The 27,947-nt window shown below is 38.2% G+C and overlaps 1 protein-coding gene across 1 annotated transcript in view; it reads right to left on the bottom strand.

Annotated features, from left to right (window-relative positions):
• Positions 1–3,370: 3,370 nt before the first annotated feature.
• The window catches only part of LOC127656228 (A disintegrin and metalloproteinase with thrombospondin motifs 16-like), a 117,915-nt gene continuing 93,338 nt past the window's right edge, over positions 3,371–27,947 (bottom strand). The window contains exons 20-24 of the mRNA XM_052144434.1: positions 13,042–13,246; positions 8,668–8,862; positions 8,140–8,349; positions 7,593–7,740; positions 3,371–5,013 (exon numbers count right to left, since the gene is read on the bottom strand). Of these exons, the coding sequence (XP_052000394.1) occupies positions 4,898–5,013; positions 7,593–7,740; positions 8,140–8,349; positions 8,668–8,862; positions 13,042–13,246 (874 nt within the window). The 3' untranslated portion in view covers positions 3,371–4,897. The remainder of the gene's footprint in view (positions 5,014–7,592; positions 7,741–8,139; positions 8,350–8,667; positions 8,863–13,041; positions 13,247–27,947) is intronic.

Genomic DNA, 27,947 nt, shown 5'->3' with positions numbered 1-27,947 from the left:
AGTGTGGTTCACTCAAACCACTAAAACTGTTGTTGTTGTGTTTTTTTTTTTAAATGACCAACCAGTATTTCTAAATCCTCTTTCTAAAAAGTTCTACTTATCGCTATACCTCTTGTCCAGTGTGTGGATAATTTTCTGAAATCCCACTTTGCTAACAGTGTATCATGTCTCTTTATATCTCTGTGAAGACTTGTCATGAGGCGTGACACTCGCAAACACATCTGTAATTGTGCTTTGTTTTGTTTGGCTTACTGGGCTTTTTTATGTAGTTTTAGTCAATGAAAACTGTTGATATTTTAGTCACATTTTAGTAACATTTAGTCATATTGATATTTTAGCCACTGAACACTGTAAACATTTTAGCCATAAGAGTAATATTGATAAGCATTTGTCAATCTTGTCTATCCAAAACCAATATATATATATATATATATACACACACATACACACACACACATATTATTGTTGTTGTCATTTTAGGGTTATTTTTCACATAAGATTGATCTTATCTTGATGATCTCATGATGATGACATTGCAAGCTGCAGACGGTGGGGGTGAGAGACGAGCGTCTCCATGTTAGAGTGCGCATCACGCGGCGGAACTTTAAATCTCTCCCGGTCTCGACTCCCGCTCAGATTGTGTCTCTTCCGTGACTGGTTGAAGTGGCTCTGACCGTATCGAGAATGACAGTTTTCGAGTTTGTGTTTATTTACATTGCACGCTCCCGTATTATATGAACTTTAAGGATGAAATAAATATATATCGCCAAGCTGTGATCTGTGTTATTTTTTCTGGCCACCGGTTCAGTATCGGTCTGCGCTGCATCCATCTTCACCTGATTTCCACGCTGCACACCGGAAACTCACATGACGTGACCACACGTGCCACTCCCTAAACTGAGACTGACTGGTCATCTTTTTATTAGCCGTGTAGAAAATGGGCTCACGTCCACACATCACATTCACTTATTTATTTAATATAATCGCAGCATTTTGCCATCATATAATCGCACAGGCTGACATCGCGATTGCGATATGATTAATCGTGCAGCAATAGTTTAATCCATGATGAGATCGTACTTATAATAATTTTTATTTTTCATTTAAGATAATGTTAAACATAACAAGTGTATCAATGTTGGTAGTCATAATAGAAAAATCTCACCCATGGGCAATAACTTTTTCACCCACAACCTGTTAGGAAGAAAGTAGAATTAGATATTTATATTATAGATAATTAGTCACATATCAGACACTTTTTATAAACTGAAAAAACTACACACATCTCTAACACTTTTGGTCCTAATCTAAAAAAAAATATATATATACTTTTAACAAATATTACCACATTTTTAAATGTTCAGAATATATCATTTTAAAATGCCAAAACTTCACTTACTTGAAGCTACTTAAGGGTGTGTCAGGATACGGCAGTTGTAAGGAGAGAAAAGAGAGGGGAAAATTGCCACTCTCCAGTATTTAAGTTGCTGCTGCAGTGACAGTTTCACTCCTCCACCAATTGGAATTGAAAGAAGATGCAACAACAAAGAGAGCATTGTTGAACAGGCTGAGGTGTGGACTCAAACATGTGTTTTTCCAAGTATAAACCAATTGTCAACCACAAGTTAACATTTTCCATGGCTTAACATAGCCACACATAACTTTCATCAATGTGTTGTTATCTGGGCCATATACCTCAATGCCAGTAGTGACTCAAGAGAAAATTTCCTCCATTTCGGTAACACTTTAGAATACTGTATCTTATATATGCAATATTCAATATTCAGGTTGTGGCCCTTTCTTCTTCCTTACTTCTAATGTTATTATTACTATGGAAATGCAATACACATTTCGTGGAATTACCACACTCCCAAAATGAGTCATTACAGCGAATTTAGTATTTTTGGCCCCTATGGTCAATTGAAGTAAGGAAGAAGAAAGGGCCACAACCTGAATATTGTAATGGCTAATTGTTATGATATTATTGTAATTATAATTAATCGACTGTTCATTAGTAGTTACTCAATAGTTATTTCTCCTGTTGCTGAATTAGTAGATAATTAACAGTAGTTCATCAGGAGGCATGACTGAATTCAATAGTTATTAACTAATCGTTACTTAACACAACTATAAAATGCTATAACATACTGATTAGTTAACACATCTTCCTTAGTAGTTAATAGTAGTGACTTAAGTGTTAATGAAGAATTACCTATTAGTTCTGCAGTAATTCCTTATTAGTTATGCATTAAGATACAGTATTCTAAAGTGTTACCTCCATTTCTAAAGCTTTGGCAAAACACACAGGGTGAAAGTTTGGCCCACATGTGTTTAGCCATGCCAGATCAAGGCCAGATGTGACAGCTAACTTCCACATTTGGCTCAAAGGTTCTTGCTATCTGTGGTAGTATTATTAATTAAATCAAGTGACAAGATCACAAAGCCGTCAGATCACATTGTTAGAGAAGAATAAAAGCAAAAAGTTCTCAAGTTATGCCACATAAAAACAACTGAACACTGACAATGAAGTTTGTTATGGATACAATGATGTACATTTTTGACTTTTCAAATCGAATGTTTCCTTGACCATTCATGAACAGAACTCATAAAGTCTCTGACGGAAGATCTACAACCCATTATGACAAAATGATGGAATTGATTACACCTCTGAAAGGTGCTCCACAACAAGAATATTATAAGGACAGTTGCATGTTTGCAAGGTATACCTTGTATTAAAGGGAGCACTTTTTCCTCATACAAGACAGCTAAGATGGGATCCAGACACTGGCTATGCATTTTCATAGGGGGATGTTACTCCAGGCTTGTCCAAGGCCATTGTGTTTTTGAGTACTTTTGCAAACCAACTAAGCCTATTCCAAAGTATGAGCAATAGTAACAGTCATGCTTGCCTTAGCAGTTCCATATATCGAATTGCTTCTCTAATATTCTGAACATTCATCTCAACTTTCAAAAGAATTAAACAAAACATGGTTGAATTCTTAACCAATGTCTTGAGACATTCATAACATAAAGTGACGAATGTGCTTTCTGCTAAAGTCTTCACAGTGTTAAACAGCGGTGAAACGCTCTCATGTCATAATAGGTCCTGAAAACACTCCAGTGGCCTTGACTGACTCCATCTGGAAACAATGGTGCATGAAAAAAAAGCCCTGACTCAGCATTCACAAAGCCGGATCATGAACGATCTACATATCTGCCCCTTAAAGCCAAGAGGGAAAGACAAAACAGCCTGTAATGTGATGGCAAGATGACACGCGTCAGGTTTAATAAGAAATGGCATTTATAACAAATAATCTGTCCACCACTCTTTAGAATAACATTCGGTATGGACAAGAGTGATTACATTCATCTATCGCTGTTTGACAACAAATGCATACTGTAAATGATGGAACTAATTTGTGCTATTCAGCTCTCTTTAAAATCCATATGCAAGTGTGCCAGAGTCTTTCATGTGGAGAACTGTCTGTCAATCAGACTGAAGATTTGGCAGTCGTGCAGTGACAGTTGCTAAAAACACTGACAAAAATCCCACGAAAAAGCTGAGTTTGTTAAATGTGACACTTTTTACAATTCAGTAAACACATGGCTATTGGTTAGATTGGCATTTTGTTTTCCTCCAAAATAATTAAACCCAAAAACAGAATTATAAAAGCATGAATAGATAATGCAAAAGAAAACAAAAATAACAAATCGTGCAACTATACCCGAGGTTATAAACACAGACTGACAATAATATTAAAGCCAGACTATCATTCTGATACATTGCATGTATTGCTAATAAATAAGAGAATTAATATAAATCATACAAGGGCACTGATTCAATTTCACGTTAATTAAAAACCCCTGTTATGCATCTGTTTGGCTACCATTGAAAGAATACTTTACCCGAAAATGAAAATTCTGTCATCATTTACTCACCCTCATGTCACTACAAACATCTATGACTTTCTTTCTTCTGTGGAACATTTTGCAGAATGTTGAAACTGCTCTTTTCCATACAATGAAAGTAAATAGTGAGCAGGGGCTGTCAAGCTCAGCAACATAAAATTACTCATTGCATCTTGTGTGCTATTATCCAAGTCTTCTGAAGACACAGGACTGCTTTTTATGAGGAAAATACTGAAATTTAAGTTGTTATTCACTGAACATCTTCTATCCTGGTGCAACTAGTTTATCATTCAAGATGTGTGATGCCAAGTTTGATGTCAAGCATGCTAAATGTCATTGATTCTCATTTGGAACGGCATGAGGGTGGGTAACTGATGACAGAATTTTCATTTTTGGATGAACTTTCCCTTTAAAATCTACATATAGCACCAAAAATTAATGTAGGCTCACAACATAATTGGCTGCCACTTTGACTCTTTAAAAGCCTGTTTACTTGGTTTAACATGAGATTATGAGGCATGTTCATGAAAAACCTCTTCACAATGTTGAGTTTGTATTAATACATAACAAATATCCATATGGAGCACAATTAGCCACACCGATTAAAAAGTCTATATTCAGCTAGCACCAAGACACCAGGAGTATTTCACAAGATATTTCTGCCTCATGTGCATTTGAAGCTCATTGAAACTCAAAGGAAATGAAGGAAGTCCTTGCGCCCCAATAGACATGGTATCATGGTATGTTCGATGAAGTAATTTCCTGCTGGAGAGAGACACAATTGCAGTCTATGCATTGAGTCTTTCCTGTCTCTGCATGAAGTGCCCTTCTCCAGTGAAGTCCCAGAAAACAAGCTAATTCAAGTCCATAATGATGTCTTTGTGTTCAGTACATGAACATGTTCAATGCAATATCAGGTTGAGCATCACTCTGGCCTTTGAAGGCTTCATCCTCAGAAGTTAAATGAAAAGCATCGAGTAGAAAACTCTCACGGGTTTGTATGAGAGCAGGACTGGCAGCATTGCTTCCCATAAAACTTGTGGTTGCATACTCCATGCTGTGGCACCAGATAACACCAGTTATAATGATCTTTACAGATCACATCTGCACAGAGGAGAACAAAAAATGGTTCATGATGGGAAAAGTGGGACAACTTTCTTACTCAACCAAACAATGGCAACGATTGTTTTTCGATCATATATTTAACATGAAGAGACCAACATAATAAGAATCATAATAAACTGTGTGAGCATTATTTATATCCAGTATAATTAGGGCTGTCACGTTAATTTAGTGCGCTTAATTTATAAAAAAATAACGCAAAAAAAAAAATGTAAGCAACTAATCATGCCTCCTGACCAATATGTAAATTCTGTTATAAAATTATTTCCATACTATCAGAGAAATTTAAGCTTGAAGTACATGTAACTATGTTTTCACAAGCCACATCAGCAGGGGACAGTCAGTGCACCTCAACAAATCTCACAAGCAGTGCAGCCACAGAATGAGAGCTGGTCTCACAGGACACGTTCTTGTCAATGGTACAAAGCCCAAATGATTGCAGAGATCTCGAGATGTGATTATCAAAGCTTCAACTACTTTTACTTTGTACAGCCACAGCATCCTAAAAGCACAGTTTATGATGCTGAATACCAGTGAGACCCTGCAAAAGCGTCCGTCTGATGCATATGTTCGTAGACCGACAATTAAAAATAGTGCAGGCCTGTGTGAATCAGACAGATAGCCAAACTCAATTTTTGCTGATTGCTGTCGACTGCATTACAAAAAAATAGGGGACTAAAAAAACGAAACAATAGATTGACTTCATTAGAAGTTATTTTTTTATTTGTATTAATTGCATTAGAAAAAAAAAGCATGATTTTTTCACAATTTAGCATTTTAATTTATAGACAGCTAGGGCGACACTATGACCACGATAAAATAATCGAGATGGATCGAAGGTGTGGCCTGATGGGTAAGTGCATGTACCCTTTAGTTTTAAATGTATTATTTTATTACATTTATAACTGATAGGAAATTAAAGCAGCATTGTTCATTGAAAATAGCTTAGGACACACTATACAACAAGTCAAATCTCAACTTTAACTGTCATATTGCTGGTGTTTTCTCATGATATAAAAACATGAATCAAAGTGATAGTTTAAAAATATATTTGTAGCATTCAAACTAAAGCCAACGATGCTATGTAATAATATCTAAACACTTTAACTCTAATGCATCATTTGAAAAATGGCACATTTGAAGGCTTGTATTACAGACCCACCTACATTTACACAGGTGATTATCCTCCGCAGTAGCTCATCTGACAATGTTTTGGACTTTTGACTTGGAATGCCGTGGTTCCAGATCAGTCAAGTATGCAAGCTGACATGTGAGATGACAGTAGAGTTTCCATCCAACTAATTTAATGCATATTTTGGAATTGTGCATAAGAAATCCTGAATGGAAACGCTTTGCATGTGAATAAACTCTCAAGATTCGCTTAAAATGTAACGCGCTAGGAGGGGGTGGATTTCTTGAGTTTCTCATTAGTTCAAATGTGCATTAAGGTGATGGAAACATTTTATTCGCAAAATAATGATGTGTTTGACCAATTTGCATGTGTTATGAGTGTGTGATTGCTTGATGTGACTGGCCCAATGAAAGATCAGACCTTGGCACACAATTCTTCAAACATAGCCTTTGACATTCGGAAGTGTTTAATCCACAGCTGGTCTTTAAAGTGGGTCCTCAATCTGCCAGAACATCTTTGATTGTGAGCACTCCCAGGAGTGTGGGCATTGTGGAAATTTAGTCCTCATTATATCGGATTTTAGCGTTATTCTGCAGCGTCTCCTGTCAGCAATTAATAAACAAGGTACACTTGCTCCAATCCTGCAAATAAAACTCTCCCCAAAGCAAGGAGCTCATTCAGCTGCTCCATCAAGACAAGTCAGATCCCTCAAGATAATGTGCACGACGTAGTAGATGGAAACGTGCAATGATACGTATTTTCTTTAGCCGAATATTTAGAAATGCGCTTAAAAAAAAGCTAAATATTTCATTTGAGACCCAGCTAGTGTCATAGAAGCAACATGAAATGAAGTGGTTGCTTCAGAAAATGTGCTCTTCATGTCACATTTCCTTTTTCCACACTATCAGTTATGTTTAGGTGTTGGTTTAGGGAAAGGATGTCTGTTTTGTTTACCTCTCATTTATCTTTTAGGACACACTTGGTTAGGTTTAGGTTAAAGACTTACGTTAGGGAGGTACGTTTTACTCATACAAACCTCCATCCAATATTCACCTTAAAAACCTTGTCTGATTACAATGCGATTTCACTCAGAATTGGCACCGCCCTCTGGACATTTCATTAGGAAACTGCAGTGAAATGTGTAATGAAGCACTTAATTTTGTTTTGAAAAATATTGCCATGGTAACATAATGTTCAGGAGATCAGGATGGTAATCGTGATGTCTGGTCAACCTACAGACAGCCCCAATTATTAACAAATTACAATACGGAAAATGAGGAGCTAACATAATATAATATCAAATCTTTTCTTCACATACACCTTTGTTCCTTTACTTCTTTTTCTCAAAAGTGTGATTGCATAACCCTGTTTCCAGCAGTCTGACAGCATGCTAGAACAAGGTGATATAATGACAGAGCTCAGTGCAGACCTTTCTTCTCTGGCTGGGAGCAGAAGGCAGTGTTGCAGGCCTGGGACATTGCCGGCTTCAGCTGTAAGACACACCCAGAGGAAGGACGACCATGAACGAGACACTGCACTGAGCGCACCTGAACTCCCCCTCCACACGACACTGTACACTGCAAACAAACATCAAACACATCAGTATCATCAAAACTCAAGAAGATCAATATAACTTTGCGCAAACTAATATTATCTTAAATCATACTAATAGAGTTAGATAAATACATTTTGTTTCACTAATCCTAGTAAGTTTGTAAACACTATACCTACAAATGACTTTGCTCTGACAGATCTGTTTATTCAAATTTTGTAATTTGCAAACTGGTGACGCTTGCGGCTCTATTTCCAGTATGTCACCTTTATGTTATTATTACATGCAAACCTGTTAGATTCACTAACTTAACCTAAAGTAATCATTCAAAATAGAATTCATGTCTTATTTTCGAACTCCCTGAGCTGTCTTTGTTACTGTAGATTTTGTGTAAATGAGGTGTTGGAGTTATGGGACGACCTACCTGGGACCATGGAGACGAGTACCAGTTTGGTCTGCTGTGAGGAGGGTGGATAGGACAGTCTGGCAGAACACAGGCCCTCTGGAGCTCCAGGGACGGTTTAGGAACATGCTGACACTTTTTGTGTGATAACTCTCTGTATTTTCCTGCAACATCCTTTTCTGCACACTTCACAACACGGACCTGAACCCCTTTACCACAGGAGACTGAACACTACAGAGAAATAGAGAGAACATTACAGCATACATCAACCAAAAATTCATCTGTCACTTGGTAGACAAATTAGACAGATGCTTAATTGATTTAAACTGATTTAGCCAAAGCATTCATCCAAAGTGACCTTAGTACAGGTTAATTTCCCCTGGATAAGAGGTCAAGTCTCTTACTCAATAGTGACAAGTCATGGATCACACACTGTGGGACTCAAACCTACAATGCTTTGATCTCTAGTCCAGATCTTGAACTACTACACCATACCACCCAACTGTACCACAATGCAATGCAAAATGATGCTTAAGGTAAGGATGTTACCGGTTGCCAGGTGGAGACGAACCACTGGCCCTTGCGCTGTTTGTGGCAGCGTTTAATCATGCAAGTTTCTTGGCTGACGGGTTTAGGTAGAGAAGCACAGGAAGTGTCTGGCAGCACATGGGAATGAGAACCTGAGTTACTGCTGACACACGCCACGGTCCTCTTCATTACACCCTTCCCACATTTACGAGAACACTGTGAAAATAAAAAAAACAATCCAGCCATAATGTAAACTAAACACATTAAAGTTCATTTCAAATTCAATCTCATGTCATTCAAACCCCATTTCTTTCTTTCTTTATTTCTAAGAATACAAAAGAAGAAATTTGATCTGTAATAGTACAGTTGGTAATTTTTTTTCTATTTAAATTCAAAGAATAGGGACGGGAGCTTTATAGCTTTAAATAGGACACAGAGTACCATAAAATGAGTCAATTTCTTAGTTCACTTGAGGGGAAGATTATCAGCAGTGTTCATTTTTACAGCAGTGACATTTTTGAAAATGTCATATTCATTATTTATTTTATTTTGTTCAGTTTTACTATCTAAAATAGTATAGAATTTTAGTCTGCGTAAATGATCATCTACAGAAGCCCTGAACACCTAAAAAATACATTTTACCTAGTAAAAATAGTTTTTCTACCTTGCATTTCAGGTCTTCTGTAATCTATCTATAATGTTGATTATAATGTGATTAAAATGACAAAAACGTGTCAAATTGAAATTGCAAAGACAAAACCTTAATCCTCAAACATTTAGAAAAATTATAACATTTCTTAATTTAAAGATACAACCAACATAAAGTATATATCAGCAAAATATAACCGTGCTTGTTGTAAAAACCTGAGCTCCTGAAATAATAGCATAAAATGAATATACTGAAGTATTAGCTACTTTTCAAGTTACTGTATTCTTCATGCTTTAGAGACTGCATGCTTTTTCATTTTCATTTTTTAAGCCAGTTTAGGCTATTGTACGGAAGCTCAAAGAGGCCTTGCGTTATTATAATTTTTCTGTCTAATTTTCTCATGATCTCGACATAACAAAAAGTTGTTTTTGCATTTCGAGTAGGGTTTTTTTTTGCTTCATTGTACAGGCATTTTACATAATGCATATACTTTATGCAAGGACAGATTAAGAACTGAGAGGCCCATGGACTGGTACACCACAGAGACCCCCCATGACATGTCAAGTGATTACGTTCACTTTTATACGGTACAGGACAGTTGCCATATTTGGATGGATTTTTCAAATTGGCGGAAGAAAAGTTTGGAGCAATGTCTTACACGGCCAGTTATATGAACTTTTTAGTTATGAACTGATCCAGAATCATGCGTTATTAATAGGAATGTGCATGGTATTCAAATACAAAGATCACTAATCAGTTATTCTGCATGTGTAATTGTGCAACCCGAGTCCGACGGTACCCGACAAACCTACAGGTTTTGTTCCAGGTTCGGGTCAGTTTTTCAAGTAGGCTATAGGGCAAGTTTAGAGCATGTTAGGTTTTAAAGAACTTTAATATTTAGAAACACACCTCTAGACTCCTGTGTTCTATTTTACAACTTGTTGTGCTGGACCGTCACATTTGTTTAGACACTGTTAACTAAAAATTACTTCAATATTAGTTAACGCATCTCGAGACACACGAGTTCTGTTTCACCATTTGTTGCACTGCATCAAGCTTTATCAATGCTGGTGTCACAAATCGACATTCTGATGAAGTTCAGGTTGCATAGAGGACTTAATGTGACTGTTACACATGATTCCTGATTGTTTTTCACCTGGCAAAGTTTCAGCACTTGATAAACGGTGAGTCTTTACCCCTTTTGCTAGACAATAATTACACAAGTTAAATGCTGAATCATTTAAAATCAAAGTATCCTGAAGAAGTCCTGTAATCTGTTGCATTTGCTGCCTCATGGAAAACTAACCAACCCGGGCATTTTCTATTTATTAAGAATAGGATTACTATGTTGCAGGCGGTGACAGAGATTATTTTTGTTCGACTTTAATGAGATTTTATCATTTGAAGATTTATGTATTGTGCTATTTAGGGTCATAGATCACAGTGCACTTTATTCCCCGCTATCTGAGATTGTGTTTGACGCATCCATGGCAACAAACATTCTTTATTCCCGAGTCCCGACAACAGAATAACCATTCGGGAACTCTCGCGGTAAACCAAATAATACTGTGCATAAATTTAGGGTGTTAGGGGCATTAAACATTAAATGCATGCAGGACTTAAACATTTTAATGTCCTCTACACTGTTGCACAAATTCTGTCACTTATGTGAATTTAAACCATCAGCTTTGTACACAGCCAGGGTAAACTGCAGCTTATCTTTGTGTTTGGAAGTGTTTCTGAAATCAGACGCTGCTCTCTGTAGTCCTTGTGTGCAACAATGTATAAATATGTCATGTGCATATGTAAATTCACTCATATTTATTTCAATACCTGTACATACCCCTACCTTGCACATATATTACCACTTGCACATGTACATACACCATTCTATGTTATATGTCCTATTGTTTTTGTATGTCTACAGTATTTATGCTCTTACCCTGTTTTATATTAGTTTTATAGTGTTGTTGTGGAACTTGTTCATTTTCTTCCAACTGTGTTTCAAATATGGCTGTATTGGAGAGACTGGACGATGTAAGCCAACAGGGGGTGTTTACTTTGAAATCTGAAAGGGCTAGAGAGCATAAATCTGTGTGTTTCAGACAGAGGGCCAGAGACAGGTTGAAAATTTGTTTCTGACTGTTTTAGTGAAAAAACATTATTAACATTATAAGTGGACCTCAGAGAATATAATACAATTATAAAAAAAGAGAATGTCATGACCCCTTTAAGTGAAGTAAATAACCAGTTTGTAAAGGGATTCATTTAGCTAGTGTTCAGCTATTTGTGTTCACACAGCTCAAGTGGCAAAATGCTCAACATACTGGATTATTGGATTAGACAGTATGCTTTAAAAGAGTTTAATCATCTTTTTCGACTTGTTTTTATTATCATTGAAAAAAAACATTCATTTCAAGATTAACACTGATTATCAGTGAATAAAATTGCAATTTTTTTTTTTTCATAAAGCTTGTATGGCTCAACACACAAGTCATATCGGATCACTCTCATGGTGCTTTTGCATCCTTTTTGTTACTTGAAAGCTTCAGCTCAGTTAATTGTCATTGAATGGACTGCAACTGGTATATTATTAAATAAATGTATTCTTTAGTATTCCACAAAAATAAGAAAGTCATTGAAATTTGAAACAACATGAAGGTGAGTAAATTACAATTTTTCACACCCAAATATAAAAGTTCACCTTACACACATACAGTGGACTAATTGCAAAATATTGGGTGTTATTTAGCAGAAACCCCTTTTCAAAAAACTAAATAAATACTAAATAATAATAATATTAATAAAAATCCAATGATTTAATAATACCGTATATGTTTTCAATCACATGATGAAAGTACATTTAAAAAAAAAAGCCTGTAATTCATGCACTCGTTGTTCTATGTCCCTGCAAAAAGCTATATTATATTCTTCTAGATAGCAGCAAATACTAGCAAACAATACTTTTCTCTTCACCTTCCATCACAAATACAGATTTAAAATGCAGGTGGCAATCTAACACAGCAAAGCACTCAACTGAGTGCTCGTCCATTGGCATTTAGTCTATTTTGTGGTCCCACACACTTTCCACACTGTTCCGTTGAATATCTCGGCCTCTTTGTGGACTAGAAGCTCAATCTAGGTGTTGTTGAAAAGCTGAGATATGCATTTCATCATCAATATTACTGTCCACTACTGTCAATACTTACAATCTTACAATGATCATAGTTATGCTTATTCACATTCCTGAGAATAAAAGCCTTCCTTAATTTGATTTTCTATTATATATATATATATATATATTCATATTTCTACATAAATACAAAAGTGATGAAGCTCTGTGAAAGTTCAAGTTCTACGTTCTCCAACCACATATGACTGTCTAACGTATCTGAGGACTTTTACATTTTAAATGTAAACTTATTACACACTCCTGGCCCCAACAACATTTGTGTGAAAATCTGATTCAAATCTTAAAAAGAGCATATTAAAGCTAAGTAACACATTCTAACATCTGACAGTGGAGCGGAGCAATGCATCATGCAGTGGAGCAAATACAAAAAAATTAGGGTGGCATTTGGCTGCTTTTGGATAAAACCTCATGGTCTCTATTTCTCTTCCCTTCTTCCCTTTTCAATCAAGAGACTCTAGGACTACTTAATTCCATTTCAATACAAATCATTTTAGACGTAATGAAATATAACATCATAGAATCATGAAGTTGTTAATAGTAGTAGACTCCTAACCTGAGACCAGTGTCCAGCAGTCCAGACCGGAGGGCAGGTGTGAGTGTTGCAGGTTTGTCTGCGAGATGGAGTTGGTTTTACACACTGGCTGACGGTCACAGTGTCTATCTGATCAGGGCCTGTTTTCTGGAGACACTGTACCTGTCTAGTCTGCTCTCCAGATCCACAGCTGCGACTGCACACACCCCAGTCCCCCACATTCCAGCTGTGGTATACAAAAACACACATCCAGAGAATGTTATTTGTGTTTAAAGAATCAGATAAAGAATATTTATCACACGCCTAACCCCAGAGCTTTCCTAAAGCATTTCTTTTCCCACTGAGGAAATGTTCGGAATGGAATACTAGCATACAAATGTATTTATTTATTTGTTTATTTTTCATTTTTGTCAGAGTCTATTACTGTAGTTACTTAATAGTGTATGTGCATGGGTATCTCTACAACTAAATGTATTTTATATCGTCAGACAATGTTATGGTACCTTGGACGTTTCCTTAGGAGTTACATTTATACAGCAAATGCTTAGTGGTTTCGAACGCAGCCATTTTGTGCAGTGCTCTTATCCACAACCCTCAGTTCTGGTTAGGAGAGGGTTAACAATGGGACACCTTGATTATCAAGTGTGGATGGTTTGTTGGCTTTCAGCAAATCCCACTAGTCAAAATATCAGCCCGTAAAGGTCATCAATTCTCCCTTAAGCCCCTAAATGACCCCAGATCCCACCATCAACACATGCAAACAACCTAAACTGTATTTACCATAGCTGAGCACTTCATTTGATTGGAATGCTGCTACAACTCTGATGAATGTAATCACTGTACTACCCTGGATCTGCTTTCATCTTAAAAAAAAAAAAAAAAAAGATCTGGAGATGTTCCATATGGTCTTGACATCCCCAGTATGCACTCTTTAAAATATATCCAATATATTTATGGATGAATCAGATATTCAATCTACTTTAAAAGGTAAATCATGCAATGACTTGGCGAGACTGTTGTTGAAATTAATGGAACATGATAATATATCTTAGGGAATAAGTGGTCTTGTATCTCTGTTGCCATAAACTCATTTGTGTGAATTAAATAATTACAGTCTGGATTAAACCTTCGCACAAGCCTTGATTTCACCAAGTTTCAACTTTCACGGCCAGTGATTTGAGTCGTAATGCATCCGATACAGTTGGCACTCCTTTAGGGAAGTTGTCTGGCCAATGATACTTTAGTTATATTCCCCATAAATATGGCTGAACAAAGACATTTTATTCTATTATGGCACTATATATCAAGCAGTTTTATGCTAGTGCCTTATATATAAATAAGACCAACAGCATTTAAGTATAACAAAGAAGAATAGATACTCTCTCTGTTCAGTGGAAGCCTTTAGATTGCATTTGGCATTAGTTTATGGGGGATAGATTTTAATGTAGAAAGTCTGATCAAATACATCTGACATTAAACTTAAGCTCTTACCTTGAAATGTCAGGGTCTAAATGTGACTGCTACCTATTTGCATGATGTAATTGCTTCTTCATGGCCTCTCTGGCACTAAGGGTTGCAAGATCAAATAATTGAGTTGCTTAAAATACTCATTGAGATGATGTCATGCGGGCAGGGGGGTATATTAAAGTATATATTAATATACAAGTATGATATACTGTATTATATTAATATATAAATATTATATACTATTTTATTTTATATAGTACATTACTATTACTGTAGTATTATAAAGCTTCAAAATTGAGTAAAAATAGCTGCAAAAATAAAGGGAATCTTGTGGAGCACTTGCTTCTGTTTCACACATGACAATAAAAGACTGAACACAAGCTGGACCTTGAATAAATAATTGAATCAATTACAATAATGACAATTTTATGTTTTATCTGTGCTTGTGCATTGTGGGATTTAAATGTATCGAAGTGGCTTGAGTGTTTTGACTACATTCACCAAAACTCGTTCATACCCATTTAATGATTAGTTCAGTGACCATTTCTGCCACCTGGTGATGTATTGTGTGAAACTGTCACGGAATCAATTAAATTTGAATCCTTTAAACCTTTATGTCTACAGTCCAACAAAGATAATTTAGTTGAGGTTTTAAATATGGACACTTGCTGAAGGGGGACTCCTGCCCACAGAAACACAAGGTCTGTCCAAGGGCTGAATAAGTGTCGGCAGACCGGCATGATGGCCTTGTTATGTGTGCCACGGCACCATGCCCACCTTGGGACTTGAGTCTCAAGCCAGTGCTGAGGCGATCTCATATGCATCAACCCGAGCGGTGTGACCACCGACAAGGAACTGAGGAGATGGGCCTTTTGGGCCGTCCTCGAGACTCGTCATATCTGGCTGGCCGGGGGTGTGGTCTATGTGGTGCAGCCGGACTCGTGAAGGCGGGGGGACCGCGTTCATGTGGCCCTGGCTACGAGGGCTCGGTGTCTGGTCGCCGTGGTAAGGCACCAGCTGTGTGACCCAAGGAGAGAGGAAACTGCTCTTTTTTGACAATGTGGGTATCAAAGCCCGTCCGGGGTACGGCGAACACAAAACAAAAGAGAACAAAAGATTCTCCTCCCGGCCCTCCACCGTGGGATGGAGTGGTCTGGTCACCAGCTCCCGGGTTCCAGTCATCCATCTCAGCAGTGCTTAGGAGCCTTCTTGGGGGTTATCGCCAGGCCGAGAGGCGGGGGGCATCAGCTTCCTGCGGGATGCTCTACACCGGGGCCGAGGACTCGCCTCGGGCTGGGCTTTCGCCGCCACAGGGGTATGCCCTCGGCGAGCAGACGGGGTACGCACTCTTGTGTCACGCCGGGGCAAGATGTGCTGTATCACCTCTGTCTATTTCTTCACCGCTGAGAACTGCTAGGTGAAGTCCTCGATGGTGTCACCGAAAAGGCCGACCTTGGAGATGGGTGCGTTCAAGAAGCATGCCTTGTCATCGTCCAACATTTCAACCAGATTCAGCCATAGGTGGCGTTCATGGATCACAAGAGTGGACATCGTTTGCCCGAGTGCCCACGCCATGACCTTCGTTGCCCAGAGGGTGAGGTCGGTCGCTGAGCGCAGTTCCTGTAACACATTGGGGTCAGAATAAGGCATGGCCACAAGCGGTGCCCCGAACCCAGGAACCAATCGTCAAGCCACGATTGCTCAGGGGCAGGTGGAGAGTTCCAATCCACGACACATCTGGCAAGCATGTGGGTCAGCTTTGCGTCGGGCCGGCACACCCAAAGGCGCTAGCCTAGTTGAGTCCATCGGTGTCCAACGTCACCAAGGCACTCTCCGATGCAGCAATAGAAACCTATCCCATCTCGCAAGCTCCGAAAGAGACATTCGGCTGGCAGGAAGGAAAGAAGGAGAGAAAGCTGCTGAAATGTGCTGTATATCCAACAGCAATCGCTACTTAAAGGTGAATGGACCAGCAGAGGAAATCAGCTTGCTGAACACAACTGCTTTTCTCCAAAGAAGAAATCTGAATGAGTGGTTGTGAGCCAGCTCCTTTTATACCTGTATTACCAGAGGAGTGGCATTCCAAATTCCTTCTCAAAGATCTGAGGTGTTTTGGGCTCCCAAGAGGGACCCCTAGTGTCACTACATCGAAACAAATTGAGTGAGTGACAGATAGGGAACAATAGATGTCTATGTTATCTCCAAAATGTGATAATTAAGTAAACTGTCCTTCACCTCAAAACTGGGTCCGTATGCTGAGATTGGAAGGCTTTTAACCTTGGCCTCTTGTAAACCCAAAGAGTTTAAGCCAAACAAACAGAACATCTGAAAACTGTGAGTGTTATAAGTGTTGTTTACAGAGGCCAGTTAATGAGGAAGATAAAAAAAGAGAGGAGACAGACAAAGAGGGAAAGAGTCTGAAATGCTGACCCCCAGTAAAAGAGTACATTCATGGTACTGTTCATTAGTTCAGCTCTTGCCTGAACCACCTGTTTGAGACATGACATAATGACTGTATCACACTATCTGAATACCGGAATAGACAGAAGCAAATGTTTTGGCTGCAGTACAGGAAAGAAACATTCACAGTGACTCATTGCGACCAAGGTTCTAAAAGTTTTACATTTTTAAGTTTTTATTTTTACTATTTCACTTTACATTTTTCACTCCAATTTAGTTTAGTTTTCGTTTTTTTTTTTTCGTTTTCTTTGTTAGTTCTTTGTTTAGTTTTTAAATATTTATAGTTTAGTTTTTCATTACACTTAGTTTTTAATTATAGTTTTTATATCAATGATACATATAGAATGGGGAAAACAGGCATTAGTGCAATGTGGGTCGTATAGCTGGACACCCAAATGTACAGTTAGTAAATAATACTATATAATATACATTTTAATATGACCATCTGAATTTCATTGCTGTTATTACAGTAGAAGAAAACACATAATTTAAGAATGCTTCTTTTTTATTTAACTTTAACCACAAGTAATCTTTGGTGCATTTGGCATGAGGAAGTAATTCTTGTCACAACTGTGAAAACCGAACATAAAAAACTCTATTCCAATTCCAAATTAAATGTGGAATCTTGACTGTTTGTGTGTGTGTGTGTGTGTGTGTGTGTATGTGTGAGAGAAAGTCAGAATAAATGACTGTATATGATATTGTTTCTGTTCTCTTTGTTTTAACATCATGCATTGGCAACACAAAGAACAGTCATTCCAATAATGGTTCATAATTGAAGTCACAGACACAGCTCGCACTATAGGGTTACCAGATTTTGAAAGTCTCAAACTGGGACACCTGGGGGGTTCATGACACACACACACACACACACACACACACACACACACACGTTGTGTTTCCATGTTTTATGGGGACTTTCCATAGACATAATGGTTTTTATACTGTACAAACTTTATATTCTATCCCCTAAACCTAACCCTACCCCTAAACCTAACCCTCACAGAAAACTTTCTGCATTTTTACATTTTCAAAAAACATAATTTAGTATGATTTATAAGCTGTTTTCCTCATGGGGACCGACAAAATGTCCCCACAAGGTCAAACATTTCGGGTTTTACTATCCTTATGGGGACATTTGGTCCCCACAAAGTGATAAATACACGCCACACACACACACACACACACACACACACACACACACACACACACACACACACACACACACACACACACAAAACAAATTCAATATAGCATCTTTTAGTATGCAAAATGTTAATTTATTTAATTATATATTGTTTTAAATGATTTTAACCACATTTTAGCTATTGGTAAAATTCCCTATAGCCTATTCTATCCATATGATGTCATATTGCTTGTGTAATAATGATATGACTTGTCAGTACTTGCAACATTGGAACTTAAAAGTTAAAATGCAATTCCAAATTTCCACATTTAAGTGCTTGTTCTATTTAAAAAAAAAAAAAAAAATACAGCTTTTTCTAATTTGCTTTGAATGATGACAGAAAGCAGCAGAGAGCGCCAAGTGCATGAGTTGTTGTTATGGTAACAACAACTCATGAGGTTATTCTGAGAGGATTGCTGTGAAACTAGGATGAAAGTATCTTCAAATCATCGTGCAATTAAAAATATCTTCCCTTCCCTGCAATCAATACCAGACATGATACAAAGAAGAACGTTGATGATATTTAATTTCAAAGAAAAAGAATCAGTGAGCCTAACAGCAAGAACCCTGGCAAAAACACCTTATTGCAGTTTTGATGTTGTACATTAACCGTGGTACATAATTTTCTCAATTTCAATATATTGTGTAATTGCAATAGCCTGATATTTTTAGGATTATTTTTATTTTAGTTCTGTTTATTCAGAGCCATGAAAATGTATTTTAGTTTCAGTTTTTCTAGTTATGTTAATTTTATTTTTATTTCAATTTACGAAAAGGTTTTTTTTTTTACATTTAGTTTTAGTTTACGATAATAACCTTGATCAACACCTGCTATGTTTTATTCATGTGCTAAAATTATACAACATACACAACAGACTTGAATGAGATTATGACAGAAAATGAGGTGATAGACAGCATGTGTTGGAGAGGAAAATGTTCAGTAAATAATGATTTTGGTCTGTTTCTCACACAAAGCTATCATACAGTGTGTCTTAAGAAGTCTTGGAATATAGATATCAGTCACCATTCACTTTCATTGTGTGGAAAAGAGCAGCCAGAACATTTAGCAAAATTACTCCTTATGTGTTCCTCAGAAGAAAGACAATCATTCAGATTTGGAACATTATGAAGGTGAATAAATTATGGCAGAATTTTAAATGTTGGTAAACTATTACTTTAAGCGATCAGACACAGGGACTGTGGTTTTCATAATAAAATGAACATAAATTTTACATACAACAGTAGTCATTAATATAAAGTTAATAATTTATTTCTGTTTAAATTTATCTTCAGTTATTACTTACCAAATTTGTAGGACTTAATAATGGTTTTGGATGTCTTCTCTGACACTTTCTAATTCCTGGCAGAAAGCCCAGGAATACTGAATGCCTGGATGGATCAGTTTACAGGACCAAGTCAGCACTTTCTGGGAAGACTGACATAACAGGATATAAGAGCTCTTTCTGGCTCTCTCTGGTAGGACATCAGTGCCAAGACAACCAGGAATTTTATCAGAAATGTTAACAGATAGACCAGGCTCTTGTTAGGCATATAGGCTTCTGTTTAAATAAATCCTAACTGTCCTCTCTGATGAAAAATGACTGAAATGCTATATTTGTACTTTTTTCTAAATTTCTGATCAGGATATGCCACTTTCAGTTGCAATACTGGCCACGGTGCACATTCCCAGGCTTAAAGAGGCACCTGAAGACCGCCCAGATAAGCATATTCTAATTTCAGATCCACATTCTGGATCCAACTTTTATATCCAAAATCAGGATAAACCAACTTTTGGCTATTTTCTGGCCTGGGTGCAACTTCCCTGGGCCCAGTGGGACCCAAAGACCCTGGAGGATGTCAAAAAGTAAAAAAAAAAAAATTGCAAGTCCAACTTAAAGGCCCAGCTACTACTTCATACAAACTCGAAACACAGACAGGTATGATGTATGATGTCATTTAGAATAAAATCTGGCCAAAAAGAAGGTGTTTAGATTCGTTTCGGTGGTTTTTAACAGCTTGCCTAGGCAAACATTTAGGAAAACTGCTAGCCGTCTGCTAAACATCTTTTTACTGCCATTGGTCCATGTCATCGGTAGGTGTGACCTGAAGCTCCATCTACTGCTTTAAGATTTTCAATCAGTGTTCAACATGAACACACCGGCATGCAAGATCATGTCATTGCTCATTTAGTCTACAAAAGGAATACAATCTACCCCCATTCACTCATGTGCCATCTGCAGCAAAAGCCATTCACAAATCTCCCCAAAGTAAGATATTCCTCTATCACCACTCTTTTGTCTTTATGCTGAATATTAACTCTTTTATAAACCTTTCTTTGCAGTAGTGTCAGTGTCATCATAAATCACAATAACACTGTGTACCCAGCACATATTATGGCCATGTATAACGTTTAGCTTGATGAATTCACAATTTAAACAAGACAAATTAAACAATTTCTACTTCATATATATTACTTTAAATCATCATTGAGTGGTTAAAACAGCTTCTTTTACTGACCAAATGTGAATTCTACTCACAGAATGAGGCATAATGTCATTGATAACACATTTTAATACCACATTAGTTAAGGTTTTACAAAGCGTCCTCATATTTCAGTGCTCCCATGACGGGCAGGGTTGGGAGGGTTACTTTTGAAATGTATTGCACTACAGATTACAGAATACATGCTGTAAAATGTAATTTGTAATGTATTTCATTAGATTACTCAAAGTCAGTAATGGATTCTAAATACTTTGGATTACTTCTTCAGCACTGGTAGCTTTTTTTCACTTGTTTTGATTATAAAAACTCACAAAATACACATGTTATAAATACATTCTCTGAAAAACCCAAAAATCTTAGGCAGTGTTGTTTCTAAAACCAGATACATCAAATTGATCTTGTTTTAATGATTTTTTAAATATTTTTACAGAAAAACAATACAAACAATATTATCAAAACTATCATTTTTGCCCTAATATTTACTAGAAAAAATAAATTATGATCTAATGTGAATTTTCTTGATATAAAAATATGATCGTGTCTGGTAACATGTGCATGTATAATGTCTAGAAATGGCATTATAGCTTAGCTTAAAGCTAACAATTTACACAAGGTTTATTTCTATTTCTTCTGCATCAAACTTACTTCAAACGTACTTCAAACGTACTTCTCTGTCTGCTCGTATGAATGTAACACATCATAAGAAAGTGTTTCACCGCTGTTCAAATGCACTTTGGATCGAGTAATTTATATATATATAAATGTTTTCCATCTAAACGGACTAGATATCATATAAAATGCATGATAGAGCAAAATCGATGCTTGCCCTGGCAAGAATAGCTTATTGCAAATTTGATGTTGTGCATGAGCCATAGTACATCATTTACTCTTTTGAATGTTTTATGTACACAGTATGTTTATTCTAATTGCAAATTTAATATGCAGCTCTAACAATTGTGAGTTCAAAGGTTTTCTCTCGTTATTTGGACTAAACATTTCACAATAGCCTTATTGGGGCATCCAGGGTCTCGCAGGACACTGACCTGGCCTTACTTAAAATAACAGAGAATTCTGCTCAAAGTATAATTATAAAAAATAGTGTGCAGGCTTTATTACGCTTTCTTTTTTGAACTTTTTTGTGCTTTAACATGCCGTAAAAAAACTGATGTAGTGCGATTACAAGTAGTCACATGTGACACATTTGAGATGCATATTACCACCAGGTTTAAACGGTGATGTGTCTCGCTTGACCACTTATGATTGGATCAACTGTGAAAAATCTTGATACCAGGTGTAAGCAGGGCCTTAGAGAGCAAAGAGCTAGAGGCAACTGCATTACACACGAGCTCTCCCAGATCTATGCATCTACTAGTATCCAGAAACTGAAAGAAAAACAACATATTTCAATCCTATCAAGTGATTAACTTCTTCTCTGTTTATACTTTATCCCAAGCTTTCATTCAGAATCTTTATCAACTGATTACTTTTTTGAATTTTGCATCAACACTTTGGTTGCCAAATGGAACTTGCACATATCATCTTACTCTTGTCTTTGTCAATGATTTCATAGGAACAAGAAACTGATGTAACAGTAATGACAGACATATATTTTTGGGATTGGACTGGGATTGGACTAAAGTCCCTGTTGTCTCAGATGTCCTGGCGAGAGAGCCAGACCTGTCTCTAAAGCCATCAACACTTGCTGTTATGTTGTTTGATATGTTTGGTGACAGTGAAAAGAGCTTGGAGTGGAGGTGTTTCCCTCAGCAGTTACGGAAGATGGGCCGAACAGATCCATTCACCATCTGTTGGAGATAAGTGCTTGCGCATTTGGACTCATGTGCACTGCAACAAACTGGTTGTCCAAGATTATATATTAAATTATATTTTTAAATGAAGTTAGCAGGTTAACTCTTTGGCAAATATATTTATATACATATAAAACTACATATCACACCTGCGGGACAGGTACAGGATGGCAACAACAACTGCCTGAGTTACACCAGGAACGCCCAATCCCTCCATCAGTGCTCAGACTGTCCACAATAGACTGTGAGTGACTGGACTGGGGGCTTGTAGGTCTGTTGTAAGGCATGTCCTTACCAGACATCACCGGCAACAACGTCGCCTATGGGCACAAGCCCACCTTCGCTTGATGAGACGGGACTGGCAAAAAGTGCTCTTTACTGACGAGTTGCAGTTTTGTCTCACCAGGGGTGATGGTCGGCTCGTGTTTATTGTTGAAGGAATGAGCATTACATCGAGGCCTGTACTCTGGAGCGGGATCGATTTGGAGGTAGAGGGTCCGTAATGGTCTGGGGCGGTGTGTCACAGCATCATCGGACTGAGCTTGTTGTTATTACTGGCAAACTTAACACTGCATTACAGGGAAGACAACCTCCTCCCTCATGTGGTACCCTTCCTGCAGGCTTATCCTGACATGACCCTCCAGTATGACAATGCCACCAGCCATACTGCTCGTTCTGTGCTTGATTTCCTGCAAGACAGGAATGTCAGTGCTCTGCCATGGCCAGCGAAGTGCCCGGATCTCAATCCCATTGATCACGTCTGGGACCTGTTGTATCGGAGGGTGAGGCAAGGGCCATTCCCCCTCAGAAATGTCTGGTAACTTGCAAGTGCCTTGGTGGAAGTGTGGAGTAACATCTCACAGGAAGAACTGGCAAATCTGGTGCAGTCCATGAGGAGGAGATGCACTGCAATACTTAATGCAGCTGATGGCCACACCAGATACTGACAATTACTTTTGATTTTGAACCCCCCCCCCCATCCCCCTTGTTCAGGGACACATTATTAAGTAAATAAAGTAAATAAACCTCACTAAATTGTTTTACTAATGTGTTTAAATCCAGAAAAAAATTAAATATGAAAAATAAACAAGATATCCTACTCTCACAGAAAGAAAACTTTACTGTTTAAGGTACAATATCTGTCACTGGGGTAGTACCCAAAAAGGGAACCTTTTCTATACCTCCTGTTAAACTTTATAACTCGTTTGGGGACATATTTGCACTGTGGGGACCTATTGTGTAACTTTAAATGTGCGTTTATATGTTCGCTTACTCTAGGAACAAAAAAACAAAAGTATCTTTTTCTCCATAATTGTACACATATTTAACTAAAACAAGGATACCACCCCAGTGATGCCATTTTACCTTGAAGCTGTAATCCTGTGCCACTAGCACCACTGAATAGAATTGCAAAAATAGCTTTCTGGATCTGCCCCTCACCTGGAGTTGTTCAAAAACTTTTTTATAGTGCCAGAGAGACAATGTTTACAGTTTTTGAGAAAATGAACCTATGAATGGCGTACTCATAATTATTTCCACTGGGATATAAGAAAGTATTTGAACAGTTACATACTTCAGCTTTAAACCATAAATCTTTTTTCTTTTTTTTTGTCTCTCTGAGTTTATAAGCTTTGCTTCTCCTGAAATTATATTAAAGATGCTTAGATACTTTTACATGAAAACAAGATAAAATATTTAAATCTAAACAGTTTTATGCAGTATGTGTTTGAGAAGGAAAGAGCAAGATTAGATAATAAATGCCGAAATGCAAGCTTGCACCCTTTCTCCACCCTTCTATCATATTGTGAGTGGGCAGGAGTGTACTGCAATAATCGATTTCCTCTGAGAATTAGCCTTTCACTCTCTTCCTTCTCTCTGCTGGCTCTGATGGGCATTAAGCTGAATCAGAACTGGAACAGTCTGGTTCTCAGCAGTCCCAGCAGATCCAAAAACCTCACTCTAATTCTGGAGAAATTGCACTCATCCTTCTAAACCCCCTTGTCCTTCAGTCCTAGGCTAAGCATCAAAGTCAAATTAAGGAGTGCTAGCCGATGAACACGTATATCCAGCATCTCTGTAAGACTGATGAGCTCACTGGATATTTAATATCCTGCATCATAGTTCAACATATTACCCAATTTTCAGAACATGTTAAGACAGAGATATATTTCCCTGAAAAAAAAAAAATCATCTTATGACAGACTAAGGCATTTTGCTTGTCTTAACTGTTTTAAGAAGGTTCTAGGTGGTTAGCAAGTCTGGCCAATCTGGTGTTAACTGGTCTAGATTGTCATCCAGTCTGGCTAAGCAGGTGTTAAACTGGTCTAGCTAGACATCCTGTCCGGCTAAACTGGTGTTTGAAATGGTCTTGCTAGTCAGCCAGTGTGGCCAAGCTGGTGTTTGAACTGGACTAGCAGGTCACCCACTTTGGCCAAGCTGGTGTTTGAACTGGTCTAGCTGGTGTTTGAACTGGTCTAGCTGGTCACCCACTTTGGCCAAGCCAGTGTTTAGCTGGCAGAGCTGGTGTTTGAACTTGTCTAGCTGGTTACCCAGTCTGGCCAAGCTGGTGTTTGAACTGGACTAGCAGGTCACCCACTTTGGCCAAGCTGGAGTTTGAACTGGTCTAGCTGGTCATCCAGTCTGGCCAAGCTGGTGTTTGAACTGGTCTAGCTGATTACCCATTCTGGCCAACCTGGTGTTGGAACTGGTCTAGCTGGTCACCCAGTCCGGCCAAGTTTGTGTTTAGCTGGTCACCCAGTCTGGCCAAGCTGGTGTTTGAACTGGCCAACCTGTTCTATAGCTAGTCTAGCTGGTCACTCAGTCTGGCAGAGCTGGTGTTTGAACTGGTATAGCTAGTCACCCAGTGTGGCCAAGCTAATGTTTTAATTGGTCTAGCTGGTCATAAAGTCCAGCCAAGTTTGTGTTTAGCTGGTCTAGCAAGTCACCCAGTATGGCCAAGCTAATGTTTTAATTGGTCTAGCTGGTCATAAAGTCCGACGAAGTTGGTGTTAAGCTGGTCACCCAGTCTGGTTTAACTGGTGTTTAACTGGTCTAGCTGGTCACCCAGTCTGGCCAAGCTGGTGTTTGAACTGGCCAAGCTGGTCAATCTGTCTGGCAGAGCTGGTGTTTGAACTGGTCTAGCTAGTCACCCAGTGTGGCCAAGCTGTTTTTTGAACTGATCTAGCTGGTCACCCAGTCCGGCCAAGTTTGTGTTTAGCTGGTCTAGCTGATCACCTAGTCTGGCAAAGTTTGTGTTTAGCTGGTTTAGCTGGTCACCCAATCCTGCCAAGTTTGTGTTTAGCTGGTCACCCAGTCTAGCCAAACTGGTGTTTGAACTGTTCAAGCTGGTGTTTAGCTGGTCTAACTGGTCACATCGTCTGGAAGAGCTGGTGTTTGAACTGGTCTAGCAAGTCACCCAGTATGGCCAAGCTGGTGATTGAACTGGTCTAGCTGGTCACGCAGTCTGACGAAGCTGGTGTTAAGCTGGTCACCTTGTCTGGCTTAACTGGTGCTTAACTGGTCTAGCTGGTCAACCAGTCCGGACAACTGGTGTTTTGCTGGTCACCCATTCTGGCCAAGCTGGTGTTTAACTTGTGTAACTGGTCACCCAGTCTGGAAGAGCTGGTGTTTGAACTGGTCTAACAAGTCACCCAGAGTAGTCAAGTTAGTGTTTGAATTGGTCTAGCTGGTCACCAAGTCTGGTCAAGCTGTTGTTTAAACTGGTTTAGCTGGTCACCCAGTCTGGCCAAGCTGGTGTTTAGCTGGTTTATCTTGTCACCCAGTCTGGTTTAACTGGTGTTTAACTGGTCTAGCTGGTCACCCAGTCTGGCCAAGCTGATGTTTAACTGGTAAAGCTAGTCATCCATTCTGGCCAAGCTGGTGTTTAGCTGGTCACCAAGTCTGGCTAAACTGGTGTTCAACTGGTCTAGCTAGTCATCCAGTGTGGCCAAGCTGGTCTTTAAATGGTCTAGCTGGTCAACCAGTTTGGCCAAAATGGTGTTAAGATGCTCTAGCTTGTCTCCAAGAACAGACCAGTCTGACATGCTTTACCATGATGGGTAACAGTCTAACCACCTTAGACAGTTTTAAGCTATATGCTTTCAGTAGGTATTTTTCTTTTGCATTGTCTCTATCTCAAAATTGTTCAATGATTAGTCAGAACATGTGCTTTGGATCATGTGGAATAAATAGTAAAAGTTCTGACATCTGAAAAAAAAAAACAATTACCCAATGTTTGATGTCTGTGGTCTAAAGAACCTCAAACATCATGACAAACCATATGCACTCAACAACAACAACAACAAAGCTATGCAATACAATTTAGCTTCTCATTAGCATCACATTCTTGATTAGTGCTCCTTTAGAGAGCTTAGTACTTATGTCTGTTTGTCCAAACTGTCACTAAATTGTAATATCCAATGACCTTCTTGTGCTTGTCTCCAAATGCCCAAATTTGATCCTGATCTGGGTTCAGGGGTCTGAGGTCACCTTTGTCACTCTTCCATGAATGGATGAATGGTAATGCCTTTGCAACATCTGAGTAATCGAGTGGTACACCCTGGACAGGAACCCAACCATGTCAGTTGGCCATGGTAACCTCTTCATCCCATGGCTAAAACTCTTAACCACACCCAGAATATGCTTCCAGACACCCGTCAGAGGTCAGTTTTTTGAGCTTGAATGTCTGAGAAATATTTACTGGGCAAGCCCTTCTTTGTCATTGTTCACGCAAACATGATGGATGAAGCATGTACTCAAACTGCATTTGGGAAATAAATGGTTTAATATCAGTAAACTCAGCTCTAGCTTTGGAGAGGCTCTGGATCATGGGAAGCAGGTTATGCAGTCCAGTTGGATATGTTAAAAGAGACATGTGTAATTTTTTTCAATGTTAAAATACTTTCTCCTATTCCAAACTATTTAAAAACTGTGACTCTGTGGCACTATTATTAGATTGCTCTGTTTGTTTGAGCATCCTGACCAACCCTAAATGTTTTATATTTTGACCAGTGAAGTATTTAATCTGCATTTTACGTATAAATAATCAGTAATAATAAAAGAGGAAAAAATTATCAAAACAATAATACAACAAATAATATTGTTATATTTGATTAAATATCAATAATAATATTAATACTGAATTGAACTAATATTAAATAAGTAATAATATATTTTTTTAGAGGTGCTGAGGTCTTCATGTGCTTGTTGAGGATGGGATATGGAAAATGGAAAAGTAATCCAGCAATATCCTACCAGGAAGGGCAGCTGTGTTTAGTTTGCTAATGACAGCATGCAGATGTAAATACTTTGCTGGACTAATATTAAATAATACTAAATAATATGTGATCTTCCTCTCCAACTGAAGATATGTGAGAATGAGAGAGCAACAGAAAAGAGAGCTAGAACAAGAGAGAGAGAGAGAGCCGTAACTGAGTGCCAAGCAAAACACAGCTACACTTGGGAAACAATCAGCGCAGTATCAAGCAGGTTTAGGGGAGTTTTAG

The sequence above is a fragment of the Xyrauchen texanus genome, chromosome 15, assembly GCF_025860055.1.
Source record: "Xyrauchen texanus isolate HMW12.3.18 chromosome 15, RBS_HiC_50CHRs, whole genome shotgun sequence".
Classification (NCBI taxonomy): domain Eukaryota; kingdom Metazoa; phylum Chordata; class Actinopteri; order Cypriniformes; family Catostomidae; genus Xyrauchen; species Xyrauchen texanus.
This window is presented reverse-complemented; position numbering and strand designations above follow the sequence as displayed.